Source organism: Buteo buteo, chromosome 16 (genome assembly GCF_964188355.1).
Source record: "Buteo buteo chromosome 16, bButBut1.hap1.1, whole genome shotgun sequence".
NCBI classification, from domain to species: Eukaryota; Metazoa; Chordata; class Aves; order Accipitriformes; family Accipitridae; genus Buteo; species Buteo buteo.
In genome coordinates this window covers 14,727,936-14,742,812 of record NC_134186.1, presented here as the reverse complement: position 1 = coordinate 14,742,812, position 14,877 = coordinate 14,727,936, and the positions used below count along the sequence as shown (strand labels likewise).

At 40.2% G+C, this 14,877-nt stretch overlaps 1 protein-coding gene across 1 annotated transcript in view; it reads right to left on the bottom strand.

Annotated features, from left to right (window-relative positions):
* Positions 1 to 6,257: 6,257 nt before the first annotated feature.
* PTPN5 (protein tyrosine phosphatase non-receptor type 5) overlaps positions 6,258 to 14,877 on the bottom strand; it is a 36,504-nt gene continuing 27,884 nt past the window's right edge. Inside the window, exons 10-12 of the mRNA XM_075047059.1 lie at positions 14,367 to 14,527; positions 10,663 to 10,776; positions 6,258 to 6,931 (exon numbers count right to left, since the gene is read on the bottom strand). Coding sequence (XP_074903160.1) covers positions 6,838 to 6,931; positions 10,663 to 10,776; positions 14,367 to 14,527 — 369 coding nt within the window. The 3' untranslated portion in view covers positions 6,258 to 6,837. The remainder of the gene's footprint in view (positions 6,932 to 10,662; positions 10,777 to 14,366; positions 14,528 to 14,877) is intronic.

Sequence of the window (14,877 nt, the reverse complement as noted above, 5' to 3'; positions counted from 1 at the left end):
TACTAAGAGACAGGAGCTTTCAAGACCATTACTGACCCTTCTGTGTCCCTCAGCTCACATGAAGTCCTGTAGATTGTTGCATTCCTAGGAAGATGCCTGGGTCTCTTTACAATGGACAAATATGGCTTTGAGTAGTTCAAAATTTAAATACATACTGGCCTCTTGTGGGCTATGTTGTTACATCTTTTACAGTGGCTTCAGCAGTTTCTCATTCTTGGAGTAACAGGATGATGAAACTTCACGTATGAGGCTAAAAGCAGTAAACCTTCTGTAGGCCAAAAGATACCTTTTCATTTAAAAATAAACATTACCTCCCCAATACCAGGTTTTCTTATGATTGATTGTGACACTATTTCAGAACTTTGATCAAAGGCAGATAATTAAACAATTTACCAGTCTTGTTTTTCACGTTAAAATGTGTGGGGCCAGGTTTCAAACAGTTAAACATTCAAATCCTTCATATGGAGAAGGACTTCATTCCTGGGTAAGGTAATTCTCAAGAAGAGAATGAATTACAGATCTCAGCCTGTGTATGTAGCTCTCTTTTACTTTACTAGCATTAACAGCAGCAGTGAAATAGTGCTGGTGCAAGAGGCTGTTTTACATGTATATAGGTCTACCCATTCTGAAGGACACAAACTACATATCCTGCTTGCAATGAAGGCTAAACTAGTGGCAATAAACTGCTTCTCTTAACTGACCACATCCGATTTCTGTTTGGAACAGACTGCTCTTATCTGTTCTGTATTTATGTTAAATTAAAGTGTAAAGGGAGTCTAGTGCAGGAGGCACCTGGGTTATGCTTTGCAAAACACAGGAACTTAGAAAACCAAAGAACATCAAAATCTAACCAATTTCCAGAGGCTGACAGGAGTAATTCTAGGGGTAAACTCTGGAAAAAGCATTAGCAACCCCCCCCACTAGGAACATACCACCTTTCCTGATGATTTTAAGATGATTTCTGCTAGTCTAGGAAAGAAAGAGGAAGCCAAAAAATTTAACAAAATTAAAGAAAAAATTGTGCAGAGGTCAAAACATTGTCAACTTTTCCAGTTAGCAAAAAATACCGCATACAGACAGCCAAAATAAACACATACTGTAGTTCACAGGCTAAAGGCTTCCAGCAAGACAGAGCTCTGTGCTCCCTTCTCTAGAAGTTAGTGTTCTTATTAGCACAGATGCATTTATCAAATCAGAAGCGTGTGGAAATGGGATTGGTCATGCTGTAAAGTGGATAAGATATTATTTATTGCTTGTCTAATAAATCTATTAAGTAACCAACCTTCACTTACCTCTTCAATATTCTAATTCAGGAACAAGAGCCCAACTCAGATACAGAGAAACCTGGTATCTGGGCTGGAAGTCATGTTTTTTCCCAACAAAACCAAAACACTGCCAACCCAGTTAAATTCCTCCCACCTACCCAAACTGACTCAAAAACCAGGCAGTCCCTTTCCATGTTTATTTCAGTGCCCATGAATCCTCCCTCATGCTTCTGTTCTTACATGAGCTACTATGGCACAGTGAGTGGGCATGTGCGTATGCACACACATGAACACACACGTCTGTGGGGGAAAACCATGCATATGAATGAACAGATCTTTCAGTTTGGGTCATTAAGTCTGGCCACACTGCCAGACATCGGCCTCAAAAAGGGGAGGAGTGACTCAATGATCTCTTCATTACCCTGACCTTTGTGATGCTTGAGTGTTTGCGCTCCACATTCCTCACAACAGCCTAAAGACCAAGAAGATGACAGTAGATGTAGTAAAACCAATCACATCTGGTTTTCCTTCTTCTGAGACAAAAAGAGTCAAAGCTAGCTAATTTACAAGAGAAGATTTCTGTTGTTGTGTTGTGCCTTATTAGTTTAGACTTAATTCCTGACAGTCTTCCTTGTGTCCACTTCAGAGGCAAACAAGCTAAGCATGTAAAGGAGAAAGTGCAAAAGTATCTATGCAGGATTTTTTCCCTCTGATCCCTGGAGAGAAGTGCTGCCTTTGCCTTTTCAGACGAAAGCAGACACCTTGCAGCTGCTACCGGGACCAGGAGAGTTAAGGTCAGACATAAGAAAAGTCTGACTCAGGCAAACACTACTGTTTCCCAAAGGAAAAATGCTTTTAGCAAGATGTACAGTACTGCAGACTTCTCTGTCCCCAAAATTCTGAGCTGTATTGAGATCAAAAGGTAGGCAGAAGAGGCTGAGCCCTCTGAAAAGTGTCTAGCAAGACAGGCTTTCTCCAAGGGAAGAGATGAACCTTGGAAAAGACTAGCTATCAACATACTAGATTAAAATTAGTGCAATACAGTGACTTATTTAACTGTTTTAAGCCTAAGAAGCAACATGCAGATAAGAGATAAAGAAGCAAGAGGGAACACAGAAGTTGAGTAGCATGGTCCAGTGGAGAGAAAGGGCCAGCAACTGCAATACCCGAGTCCTTTGCCAGACTGCTCAAGCTTTATCTTCTTAGATGCTCTGAGCCATATTGCCAGCTCTAGTGCCAACATGGCTTTTAATTCTGAGTAAATAATTTAGCCTTTCTCTGCATTCAGCTTTGCTATCAACTGAATAAACCTGACACTGCTGCCCTGTTGGGGATTACACGGCACACAAGCTTGGGCAGGTCTTCTGCATCGAAGTTAATCATACCCCCTTTTGTGACTTTCACACCATGCCATGAGAATGTGGCATCTGTTGTACTCGGGTGCTGGAGCCTGATCTGTATCAGCACTCACAGTATAGTGGACTCTTCTCTTTCCTTGTGTGTAATAGGAATTCACCTCTTTGTGAATATGTGAAATTCACTTTGAGACATTAGAAATCAATGTTTGTGTTGTCTAGAGCATGGAGTTCTTTCACTGCCTGTCCCTTACACACAAAGCTGCAAACGCTGCTTTCATTCACATATTTCTTCTGTGCTTTGGAATGGAGCAATTTTTTTTCTTGCAAGACTCCTGAGCTGCCCTACATTATCCTAAGTTGATAGTCACTCTCGCAGACATCAGCAAATATACATTTACAGACTTGGCAGAAGAAACAAGGTTATCCCCAATGTATCTCAGAAAAAGTGTTTTGTTTTTTCTCCCTAGCAAATGTATAAAGCACATTTCATGTCAAAAATAGACAGACAGTTATGATTAACAAATCGCAAATTTATCATTTCCCTTTGTTTAAAACAGTTTCCAGGGAAAGAACACATCAAAAAAAATAATGCAGATCCACTTCTAAAACATGGCAACTCACCAATCAACAAACATGCACTTTCTAAGATCACCTGTGTGCAAGTTGCATGGTTCCTCCACTGCAAGAGACAGCAGGGAAGTGACAGGAACAGAGGTCCTGTTTGGTGATCTCTTTGGTCTCAAGCCCTTCTGCAACTGCAAATTCACAGGTTAAGGATAAGATTTGCCAAAGTAGACCAATTGTAGAAGAAATGTCCAGAATTGTTAGCTACTTTTGGAAGTCTGGTAAGTAAACATGACACTCTACTGTACGTGACTGCTAGGTAGTTGATGTTTCAGAATAATTTGACCAAATCATCTTTATCTTGATCCTTCAGAGAGTCAGGCATGTGCTTTACCTGGGGACAGTTCTTTACTCTTAAGTGCAATCTTAGCTTTTGTTTTTACATAACTGTGTATCTGCTGATCTCAGTGTACCTACACAGGGACAGAGTGTGTCATTAGTCTGTTACCATGACAGAAACATAAACAGGGTAACACTGCTTAAGTGTGATGCCCAATGACCAAATGACCAGTGAACAAACGAGGCATTGAGCTAGGTTCTCCCCTGTTCATGAAGCGTGAAAAAGCTTATGAAACAGAAGACATCACAGTTGGTTCTAAATAAAATCATCTCAAGTTCGTTATATGCTAACCTACCTGGAGAGAGGAATTCAGTCCTCTGGGAAACAACTGTTGTAGGTATTAATGCTGTTGTCTCTGGTACAAAGAGGCCCGGGCAGTGAGCTGGAGAGAGTGGATGAAGTGTGCTAGGAATTTTCTTTTAATAAAGAAAGAGTGCCCAGTAAAAAGAGAAGTCTAGTAAGACACATAGTGTAGCTTATTTCCTATTGTCAGCTCTGTTTCAAACCTACTGATTAAAGAAGCAGCAGCCCCACTCATCTCAAGTGCTTCTGCACGGCCAGAGCTCCTTTCTGCTAATCCTAAGCACTTCTTCAGACTACCTCTGCTGTCAGAAGAGATCAGAACAGCTGATATAGGGTCCTTCACACTTCAAATTCTATTTAAAAAAGAGAGGGAGAGAAAGAAAGAGATAGAAAGAAATATGTTAATTATGCTAAGGCCAAAGAGTAAATAGGAGGATTAGCTCCAAATCTGTTAGAATAACACTTCAAGATTCATTTGAATATTTTGGTCTTGACCAAGTGGCATGCTCTTGCCTGATGTGAGATGGCAGCAGCGCAGCCCTTGTAACCAGACTACAACTGGGCTGACATTTGCTTTGTACTAGTGAACTGATGCAAAACAGCCTGATTTTATCAATAGCCATTCTCTCAGGACATTCCACATATGTAGAATGGGAGTGGACAGCAGGCTAGACTTCCTTCATCAGTATAAATTGTTCACTTCTACTCAAGTCAGTGAAGCACTGCCAACTAATACGTGCTGAAGATCTGCACAAGGTCCTCCAAGTCACTATCTTGGAGCCCTTTATACATTGTTTGCCATAAAGCAATTCTGCTCTAGAAAGTCTCCTCGTACAGGAGGCAACTTATACATTGAACTTCGCTCCTTTATGCAGACTCCAATCAATCATGAACAAATATTCTTTAGTAGATGCACAGGAAGCTGATGACAGAACAAGTAATTTTATTCACTTCGTCAGTTTTGACACTGAAGGGCACTGAACAGCTGAAAACATTTATAGGGAGTTCCACTTACAATGTTGTTCAGAACATCAGTGGTGCTTTTGTTATTTCTAAGGTATGCTTAAATGGAATAGTGTTACCAGTTTGAAAGAATCAGTAGCAGTGGGGAGAATATAGCTAGCAAGGTTTACATAAAACTAACAGTCATGTTATGCTCAAAAGCTTAAGTTTATTGCTCTATTTAATGACTACCACCAGTATTTTTAAAAAGAATGCCAGTTCTTCCTGCTAGCTTCTCACTGAAGGAAATATTTTAAATACAGCAATAAAATCAAGTGGTTTAAAGATAACACATTTTGCCACACATTCATGCAAACCCTGCTGACAGGATTTTTACAGGCTCATGGATACAGAATAAACACAAAGGATGTGTACTGAAATATTGGGAAACTTTCCCCACAGTGATGAAGTTGTAGGCATAACATTTCAGGCCCTACCCCGCACCTACTGACGTCAATGGCAAAACCTCAGTGGGAGCAGGATCAGCCCTTATTGTTCTGAGAGCTGCTTTACCTTCTCCTCATTAGGAAGTGCAGTAAATTCTCAGAATCTCCTGCACTAATAAAAGCAGTAGGTTTTGGTTATTGTTACAAATAAAGAGAAGCAAAAATATTTTCAGTAGATCATTACAGCTTCTATTCACAAAACACTCATCTTTCATGTTAAGGGTCATGTGTACCTCCATTTTTCTCTGCTCAATAAAGCACTTAAACACATGCTTACCTTTAAGCATTAAACATAAACTACAGTCTTCCCAGCCTGATTGAGGTCTAATAAGAAAAGCATGGGCAGCAGTCTGTATTATTGAAAAGGAAAGACTGCTGCCTGGACTAGTAATTAGAATGGACTAATGATTGTCTAAATTTGGTTGGAGGGCAAATTTATCAAAAAGCAGTCAACACATTCAGACTGATTTTTTTTAAAGTTGTCTACAGGATTTGTGTTAATTTTAATGAGCACCGGGCACCCGGTCACTGTCAAAGCTTTGAAACAAGTTTAAATTCATAGAATACAAGTGATTTTATTATTACATATTTAATAAAGATGAATCCAACTCACAAAATTCCTCACCTGATCTCAAACCTCAAATTTCAGGGGAAATTGTGTTTGGATTGTGGTCTGACCATGTCAAAAGAGAAACTATTTGCAAAAATCAAATCTGATTGCAGGCCGAGATGCCAAAATACTGAAAAAGAAAAGGTAAAGTGTGAAGAATTTATGTTCAAATTAACTTCTACTATTCACGTCAGATTCACCCCGCTGTCATGATACTGGGGTACATTGCTGGTGAGAACAAGAGGCAAGAATTTTACCCACATCATTGAAATATTTTTTTCCCCTTAGTTCTGATAACACTGGTGGTGGACTGCTTTAGAAAAAACAAAACAAAACCAAGCAAACATGACGTGTGAAACATAATTTCAATGTGAATCTACTTAAATCTTTCAACGCAGAGGCTCAGAAGGTTTACGATATACACAGTATTCGGTAATTTTATATGTAAAAACAATCAGAAAGAGGCAAAAAGTTACTTTCAAGCTTTGTCAACATACGGCACATTTCAGCATGACAATTCAAAAAGTTTCACACTGTATTTGGATATATTAGCAATGATTTTTTAAAAATAGCAAACTGAAGACAGTGGATTTTTTTCTGGTTTTTTTTCTTGCTTTTGTAACAAATGAAGCTACTATTCTTATTTACAGTATAAATAAGCCTTTTTTGGTGAAGATTATGTCCTGTCACGTATGTTTAAGACAAGGCATACCTCAGCTCTTAAATGTCAATGCAAACAAGAGCATAAAAGCAATATCAAAGTAAAATAATATATCTTTCCTTCCGGCTAAGACAGCCAGGTTACCATGTGTCTCTTATCAGATCTGAAATATATCTGAATGCAGTCAAAAGTTCTCTTGGTTTAGCCTTTAGGAATTATCATGAACACTTATTCTTCTGCTGCTCTAGAAAGCTGTTTTCCGTACAAGCTCATGACATGATGGACAAATTGATACTGTTCACAAGTCTGGATCATTCCTCCCCTGAAAAGGAAAGAAAAAAAGGGGAGGGAAACAGCAGCCTTATTACATGCCAACATGTGAGGAAATGGCACAGCTAACATGAAGCTTGTGTTACACACAAAAGGTCTATTCCAAAGCTTCCTGAAATGAGTGAAAAGTGCCCATTGATTGCAACCAGCTCATAGTCTGACCTCGAGCTCCATTTTGAAAGTCTCTGCTAACCAAGGAACAGAAGGTAGTCAGAACAGAAATGGGATTTACCTTCATTTTTCTTGGCAGAGACCCTCATCCAGTAAGGCAACACCATCATCAATTACATCCGTATTACCAGAGCACCTATACTCCGGTACATTTTAACACCATGAAAAGCAATCCCCACCCCAAAGCTCTAGACAGATAGATTGGAGTAGGGGGAATAAAGGGGGAAACAGCTTCTCCAAGACTTCACAGCTGCGCTAGGGACTGGATTCAGGACTACAGAGGGCCAGCCCAGACAACTGATGTAGCACACAACTTTTCCATTCTGGAAAACGTCTCTGTACCATCCCACATTGCGCTTTTGGCAAGTTCGCCAGGGAACCAGGGGATGGCCAGCAGCATTTTGGAACAGATGATTGAACTTTAACAAAAGACAACTCAGATTTGTAACTGAATTGACTGCCATGCACACCTTGATCAGTAAAAGACTCCCAGCACAGAAATCTGTTTTGGTTCAGCTTTTATTTCAGCTTTTACTGTTTTCTTTAAAACTGCAAACCTGAAAGGAAATGCAAGCAGGAGCAGAAACAGTTTGCTTTTCCATGTATCATTAGCCTGTGTTACCACTGCAAGTAGCATATTAATCAACACGAGTACTACAGTGGGAGACAGAAATGAACAAAAAGAACAAGAACGAAGTTGTCCATTTTAAGCAGATTTTACTAACATTTAAAATTCTGCTAAGAGTACCTCATCAACAGTGATACAATCTCTTGATAATCCGTTATGAAAATAATTAAACCCATGGCTCAAATTCACAGAAGGTGTATGCAGAATTGTGCCAGCATTGGTGCTGGTGCACAGATCCCGGGAACGCAGTGCCAAAAGGAGGCTGAAACGACAAGTGGGGTTGAGGAACATGGGAACCCATGGGTGGCCAGAGCCAACCAGACTGTGTCAGTCTGAGGAAGAGCATATGTGGTGCATTCCCTCGAAAACCTTAACCAGAGTAAATTAATGGAAAGTTGCTTCCTCTGAGCCAAATGGATAGCAGACTGCTGCACCCTCCTTGGGGACTGCCCTCTTCTATGGGGTCCAGCTTAAGACACGCGGGTCACACAGTAACCATACCAGTAAGGGGTAGATGAGTGGGCAAGACAACCACCTCCTTTATTTTGTTAAGTGGCTGCTTGAAATAACACTTAACAATGAGCAAGGAAGGGCAGGGACCCATGCTCTCATCAATAAGCAAAGGTGGGAAGCACACACTGTGTTTCTAAAGAGACTATTTCCTAGCTATGCATCTCCCTCCCCACCTGCTCTACTTAATACAAGCTCACAGTTGATCTGTTTCTGAGTCCTCCTGGGCTGCACACAATATTGAAATATATTTATGTCAGTCCATGACACACAAGGAACATTAGACTTATCTGGCAATTACTCCCCACAAAATTCCATTAACAGTGAGTTTGTACCCCGAAGTTGTAGCAACAGAAGCACAAGGGTGGCCATCGAGTTTCAGACCACAGGAAATAATTTTCCTTTTTATCTGGTTCCCTGCTATGTGGTGGCTTCCTCCCCTTCCCACACACATGCATACCATGACATGTTCTTGCTGTCCAGGCTTTGACACAGAATAGAGAAATTATGTTTTCACCCGTTTGCCACAGAAACCTTCCAAATCTGAGTTGCATTGTGGGAAAGGACAGCAAACGTCTCTCAGCACTGTAGGAAGGTTGCATGAATGATCACTTCCTCTCCTTAGTCATACTAGGTTATTTTAGGACCAACTGTTGGCCACTGGTGCAAAGCCCAGTGCGCAGAATTTTTCCAAGGGATCTGTGAGGGAATGAAGGGAAAGAAACAGTTGTTCCCTGCACCCCCACAGCAACCTCAAAGGTGGTTCTCAGGGCTAATGCCAACACCTCCACTGTTGTGAAGCACTGAGGTGCATACCTTTACATGTCTGTTTTGGCCTGCATCCAACCCTCCTTCCCTAAGTCCCTGTTGACTCCTTCCCACCCACCATATTTTCTCTAGCCGGTAACCACCAGACAGAAGACAGAGACGGTCTTCCTTCCTATAGCTGCTTAGACACTGTCTTATCCTCTCATGCTGCTTTTGAAGTCACCCAGAGCTTTTGTGAGGGTTTAGTGAAAATGACAGTGGACGGCAGCATCACTTCCAAGAGACTACAATGCCCATTTTTCAGTCCTTGAAGAAACCATGCTCTTCTGTAGCAAGGATGGTGATTTGACTGCTTTCCATCTTGAGTATTTTATCCCATGACATTTAAATGGCTTCTTCCTATCCCATCCCACTCCTAAGAGGTACATGGCAGCTATGGAGGTCCCTGTAGTCCTCCTTTGCCTCCATGGCATCCCTTTAAGTGTGATCTCCATTCCTTAGCCTCTGCAAATGACTGCCAGTTCCCATCTCCCTGCAAAGCTAGTATTTTTAATTGGCCTTCTGTATCACGCACATTTGTAAGCAGGCGCCTTCAACCTTCATTTGTATGGCTATTTTCCTGTGTAACATTAGTTACAGAGACCAGATATTTCAGATCCAGCCAGATATTTCACTCGGCCATGGATAATCAGCACTCACTATTCATATTCTGGTTTCCTTTTTCTCAAAAAGCCTTTCCTTGTCTGGTCTGAAATCCACTGAAATAGCCAAACCCCCAAGCTCCTGCAGGTCCCTGTCTATCAGAGCCTCAGCAGGGCAGCAAGCATTTCATTTTCTGCCTCCCACTGAGCATAATTTCTCCTCTGAAATGAAGTTCAGCGTGGGGTTGAGGTTCTTTTTTTTCCTCAGAAAAATCTTTCATATGTTTTTCGTGACATCTCTTCCCCCGACTACATTTATCATTATCATTAGTGAGAGCACTGAGACGTGTTTTGATGGCACTTGAAACCAGTGGGAGAGGAAAAATAACATCTCTGGTACAAAATTCAAGTCTGTTTACTTCATAATCAAACTCAAGGTGGTGCGTTAAGAAATGTTTAACTGGAAACCATTGAATTTGTGGACATTTTCACAGCTCCTTTCATATGTCTGCAAACACTCCATACTGTGCATACTCTCCATCTCTCCACAATGTCCCAAGCAGCCATGCCCTCCCACCAGTGCTGAGAGCACCAAGTATGCAAGGAAAGTTTTCTTTACTCCTCCTGGGAGCAAAATGCTGATCTGTGGCCCTGAACTTAAATACAGCAGACCTTTGAGCCTTTGCTTCTGTATGAACATGGGGCCAACTCCTCAGCTGGTGAAATATCATCCCTTGCTGCATGGAGCTGTGCATCTATGCAGATTTTGATGCCAAGTGTGAATCTAGCCCAGTTCTAGGGCCGTTCATTAAGGTTTACTGCTCATAAAATAGGCAAAGGTTACAAGTCAGAACTGCTTAGAACATGACAACTTCCTTCAAGGAACGTTCTCTATTAGCCTCCATTTGCCTGTGTTCCTCCCTCTTCCCATTTGTTTCTCCTTAAATAAAGGGAAAGATTACTTTTTTAAAAATTTTTTTCTGGAAAGGAAACAGGCTTTCTTACCTGTCTAACCGTAACTGGCAGGCTGTTCGCAATATGTCAACTATGCCCTCGTTCTTCAGCTGTTTACAGCAGACACTAGTTGCGATAAAGCAGCCAGTCCTCCCGATGCCTGCACTAAGGGAAGGAAAAGCAGAGAGAGGCAGTGGAGATGTTAGAATGGCTTTGGAACTTTCTTGTTAAATGAGCGCCATTAAACCAGCAATCAAACCCCATTATCCCTTTCCTCCCTCCAACCTTTGCCAGGTGAGTGCTTGTGAATATAAAGCCATAACTAGGAAAAAATACTAACTTCAATGGGACAACTCAATTAAGTGTGAGCCACTCACAGCAAAAGGGTGAACATTGCACTTACAGTGTTAAAAATGGACTATTAGGTACCACCACCTGACCCAATATGTAATTGAACCTGTCACTGAACCACTGAAAATAAGCAGTTAAACAGTATTTCTTATTTAGGCTTGGTTTGACGGCAACCCTTGCTTTCAAGGCAACCTTTGCTTTGAGATTCTCAATCTTAATAGCTTCTTTGAAAGCTATTTTCATTCACAGGTACAGTAAAAAAACCCCCTTGTTTAAATAATTAGAGCTAACAGCAGCATGGTAAGCATGATGCCATTTGCTGATCTAGTAATTCTCTGAATTAGTGCAGGATACAACAAATTTACTATCAAAGAGATTTCTTTGTCTTTCCTTTGTATCCAATTCAGTCCTTGCTTAATGACCAGAATTGATCTTATTCTCAAAGGCACAGTGCTATCGAAGCTGTGAATTCTTATCACCTAATAAAAAACCAATAGCAAAAGCTGACAGCCCTTCTTATGTGTTAAATAATTACGTGAGCATACTCAGGAATAATTACTTGACACAACTGCAAGAAATCCTGCTTCCATTTAATTTGTGCTTAAGTTGCAATACAAAAACACTGGCAACAAATGTATAAATAACAATGGAGTTTGCAGTTATCTGCTGCTCAAAAAGTCCTAATGCTGTTTCTTTGACTGTATAGACAGGTTTTTTTTCACTCTGAGTTTATGCTTGTTGGGGAAATAGCTACATTGGAATTGTTTTAACTTCTATTACAGAATGATCAAGGCAATTCAATGGAAGTTTGGGGGATGGTCTTACTCACGAAGAACTCATCTCAGTCTTCAAATAATTCTGATGGAGGTACCTACCCGACTTAAAATTTTTGTTCCTGAAGCTCTTTGTACCTCATGTCCTGACTTCTCTTTTCTTTACTATATCTAGTTTTTTCATTGAGACTTAAAATATTTCAGGGTTTCAGAGGACTCTTTGCTGCATATGGATGTGCATCTATGGTTTAAAAAAAAGAAAAAAAAGAGAAGAGAGAAGAGAGAAGAGAGGAAAAAGGGAAAAAGGGAATAAAGGGAAAAAGGGAATAAAGGGAAAAAGGGAATAAAGGGAAAAAGGGAATAAAGGGAAAAAAGGAAAAAAGGGAAAAAAGGAAAAAAGGGAAAAAAGGAAAAAAGGAAAAAAAGGAAAAAAAGGAAAAAAAGGAAAAAAAGGAAAAAAAGGAAAAAAAAGGAAAAAAAAGGAAAAAAAAGGAAAAAAAAGGCCCTTCATCTTCCAGTTGATGCCATAACCAAATAGGCCGCTGTACACAGCTCTTGTGTACTGTTTCCTATCCATAAACCTCAGAGTGTTTTGCAAAGGGAGGGAACAACACCCATTTTTAGATAAAGCAAACAGCACTGAGACAGCACTTGTCCCAGGACAGGGGTCTCAAGAGCGGCGCATTATCCACAGCACCTTAATAGGAGTGCTAGCCTGCCTTTAACATGAAGCTGCTTTTAAGAGCAGCATTTTGTATCTATTTTTTCTTAAAGGTGCATTATTTTACATCACTGAAGGCCAAAACCACAGTGATGATGTTCTACTGAGGATCTCCCACAAAGGTCAAAGGAGTTACAGTACTCAGTGTAACACAGGCCTCGGCTAATGGCTTGCTGTATATACCACTCTCAAATAGAGGCAACGTATTAAATTCCTTCTTCAGGTAAAGTGACTGCAACTGAGAATAATCTGAAAGGGCTCTGGCCCATGGTTACCACAGAAAATACTTTATAATCCTATCACCATGTCTCTTAGTAGTTATTTCAATTGAAAATGCCCCATTTCCCCCCAGATTATTACCGTGTCATGGGGATGACACCATACAAGAGGACAAAACAAGTATGCAAAGCAAGAGTGACATGGTGACCAGAATCTTTACCTGCAGCAAATACCATAATACTTCAAGGAGCTCTTAGAGAGTCACAGATTTCCAAGGACAAAGGGGACCTTCTTACAACCCATTTCTTATTTTTCTCTGAACTCTCCCCAATTTGTCAAAATCTGTTTTAAAACACAGGCAGAAAAACTGGACATGTGGTATCATACGAACATTTTACTAGAGATTACTCCATATTAGCTTATAGGTGGATCTTTGATGACACTGGGCTACCAACCATTCATGCCAAGAGTCTCTTAAAAAACATTCCCATTGCATGATAATAACCCGTTTACTACAGCTTTTGGATAGCAACCATCTGCCACTTCCTAGAAAATGTTATGCAAAACTAAGTAAAATTCCTTACAAAAATCCCAAAGATCAATTTGGCAAAGTGTATTTTATTAAAATTATGGAAGATTACCCTTGCAAGATTACTGCATCACTTATCAGGCTTTCCGCTATTTCCCTGGAATAACTGTTTTGAGAACTTGTAGTTTTCAAGTAATCACATTTAACCTTTCTAAATACTGGCAAAACAGGATTTGCTTTTAGACCTCTGGAACTTCTCGAATTTTCCAAGAACTAGAATTCAGCTATACTAAACTTCAATAGTTTAGAGCCTGCGGGCCAATTTTCTTAAAGACTCTTTGGTGATAATCATCCAGTATAGCCGATTTAATAATGGTTAGTAGTTGTTGCTTAACACACCCCTGAGTTAACGGTGCAAAAGAACATACTTCATCATGTCTACAAGTGGTAAATACATCATCCTACTTCCTTCTGAAGACAGAAGTATCTATCTTCATCTATTTTTTCTGCTCTCTGATTGATAATTACAATTTTCTCATCAGGCTACACACCACTGTAAAGGTTTTGCTTCTTCCATATAAGAAGTTTTCATCTTTGCCAGGGGCTTTTCACAGATGCTTCAGTTTTACTATCAATTGCATACATTTCCTGTCTGTTGATTAGTACTTGCTGCAATCAGCTTTGCCACTGTTTCATTTGTTTTATGTATTATACCTAAATTATTGTCTTTGGCCTAATGGGGATTTTTTAAAATCAAAGAATGGATTTACAAAACAGGGGGTTTTGAGGCTTAAACTTGAATGTTCTCATTTTTCTGCTTGCATGTGTCTTCCTACTGAATTTCACTCACAGTATGTAAATCTTTGGTAACCTAGCCCTTCTAAGATCATTAAAGGCACATATTACTGGTAAGGCAAATGAAACAAGACTGTTCTTACAAGTAACTGAGCCACCACCAACTTCTGTGTTCAGGTCAGTCTGTATCCAAATGCAACACTTGGTAATAAAAAATTATTGTCATTAAATTTTAGAAGCTCCAAGCATATTTCAGAAGCAGTTGGGCAAGATCTCCCACATCTGACTGATGGCCAATATGACAGTATCTGCACTATGCCACTGTACGTGAAGAAGCCCTCAGAAGTCAGATACAACATTTATTTACCTGCAGTGAACAATCACTGGGGCATTCTTCTCTTCTGCACTCTGCATGGCCTCTTCCACTTCCAGTACTAGCTGTAACAGAGGAGGGGCTTGATCTGGTGTCTTCTGGTCTGGCCAAGACGTGTACCAGTAATGTTTCAGGTTTCTGACTTCTTCTCCTTTCTGCAATCCAGTTAAGACAAACACCACAACGTTTTAAAAGAACTTTTGGCTGTAAATTGATATTGAAACCTTGTCTTCTATTTAAGAATGAGATGAGTAAATCAAAGCTAAATGGAACAGGAGATCCAAATGGCAAGCCACACAACACAGAAATCTGGATTTCAAATATCATGTCTGCACTTCAGTAAACTGCCTTAAAAAAACTCAACATTCCTTCCCCCCAAGTATTCTGCTCTTTTAGTGCCAAGAGCTATGTGCAAAACACTCCAAGCAGTCTGTTCCCTCCTGACAGATTCATTCAGCAAAGCCAGAGCTGTGCTTGTGACATAATTGCTTTCATAATGTATTTG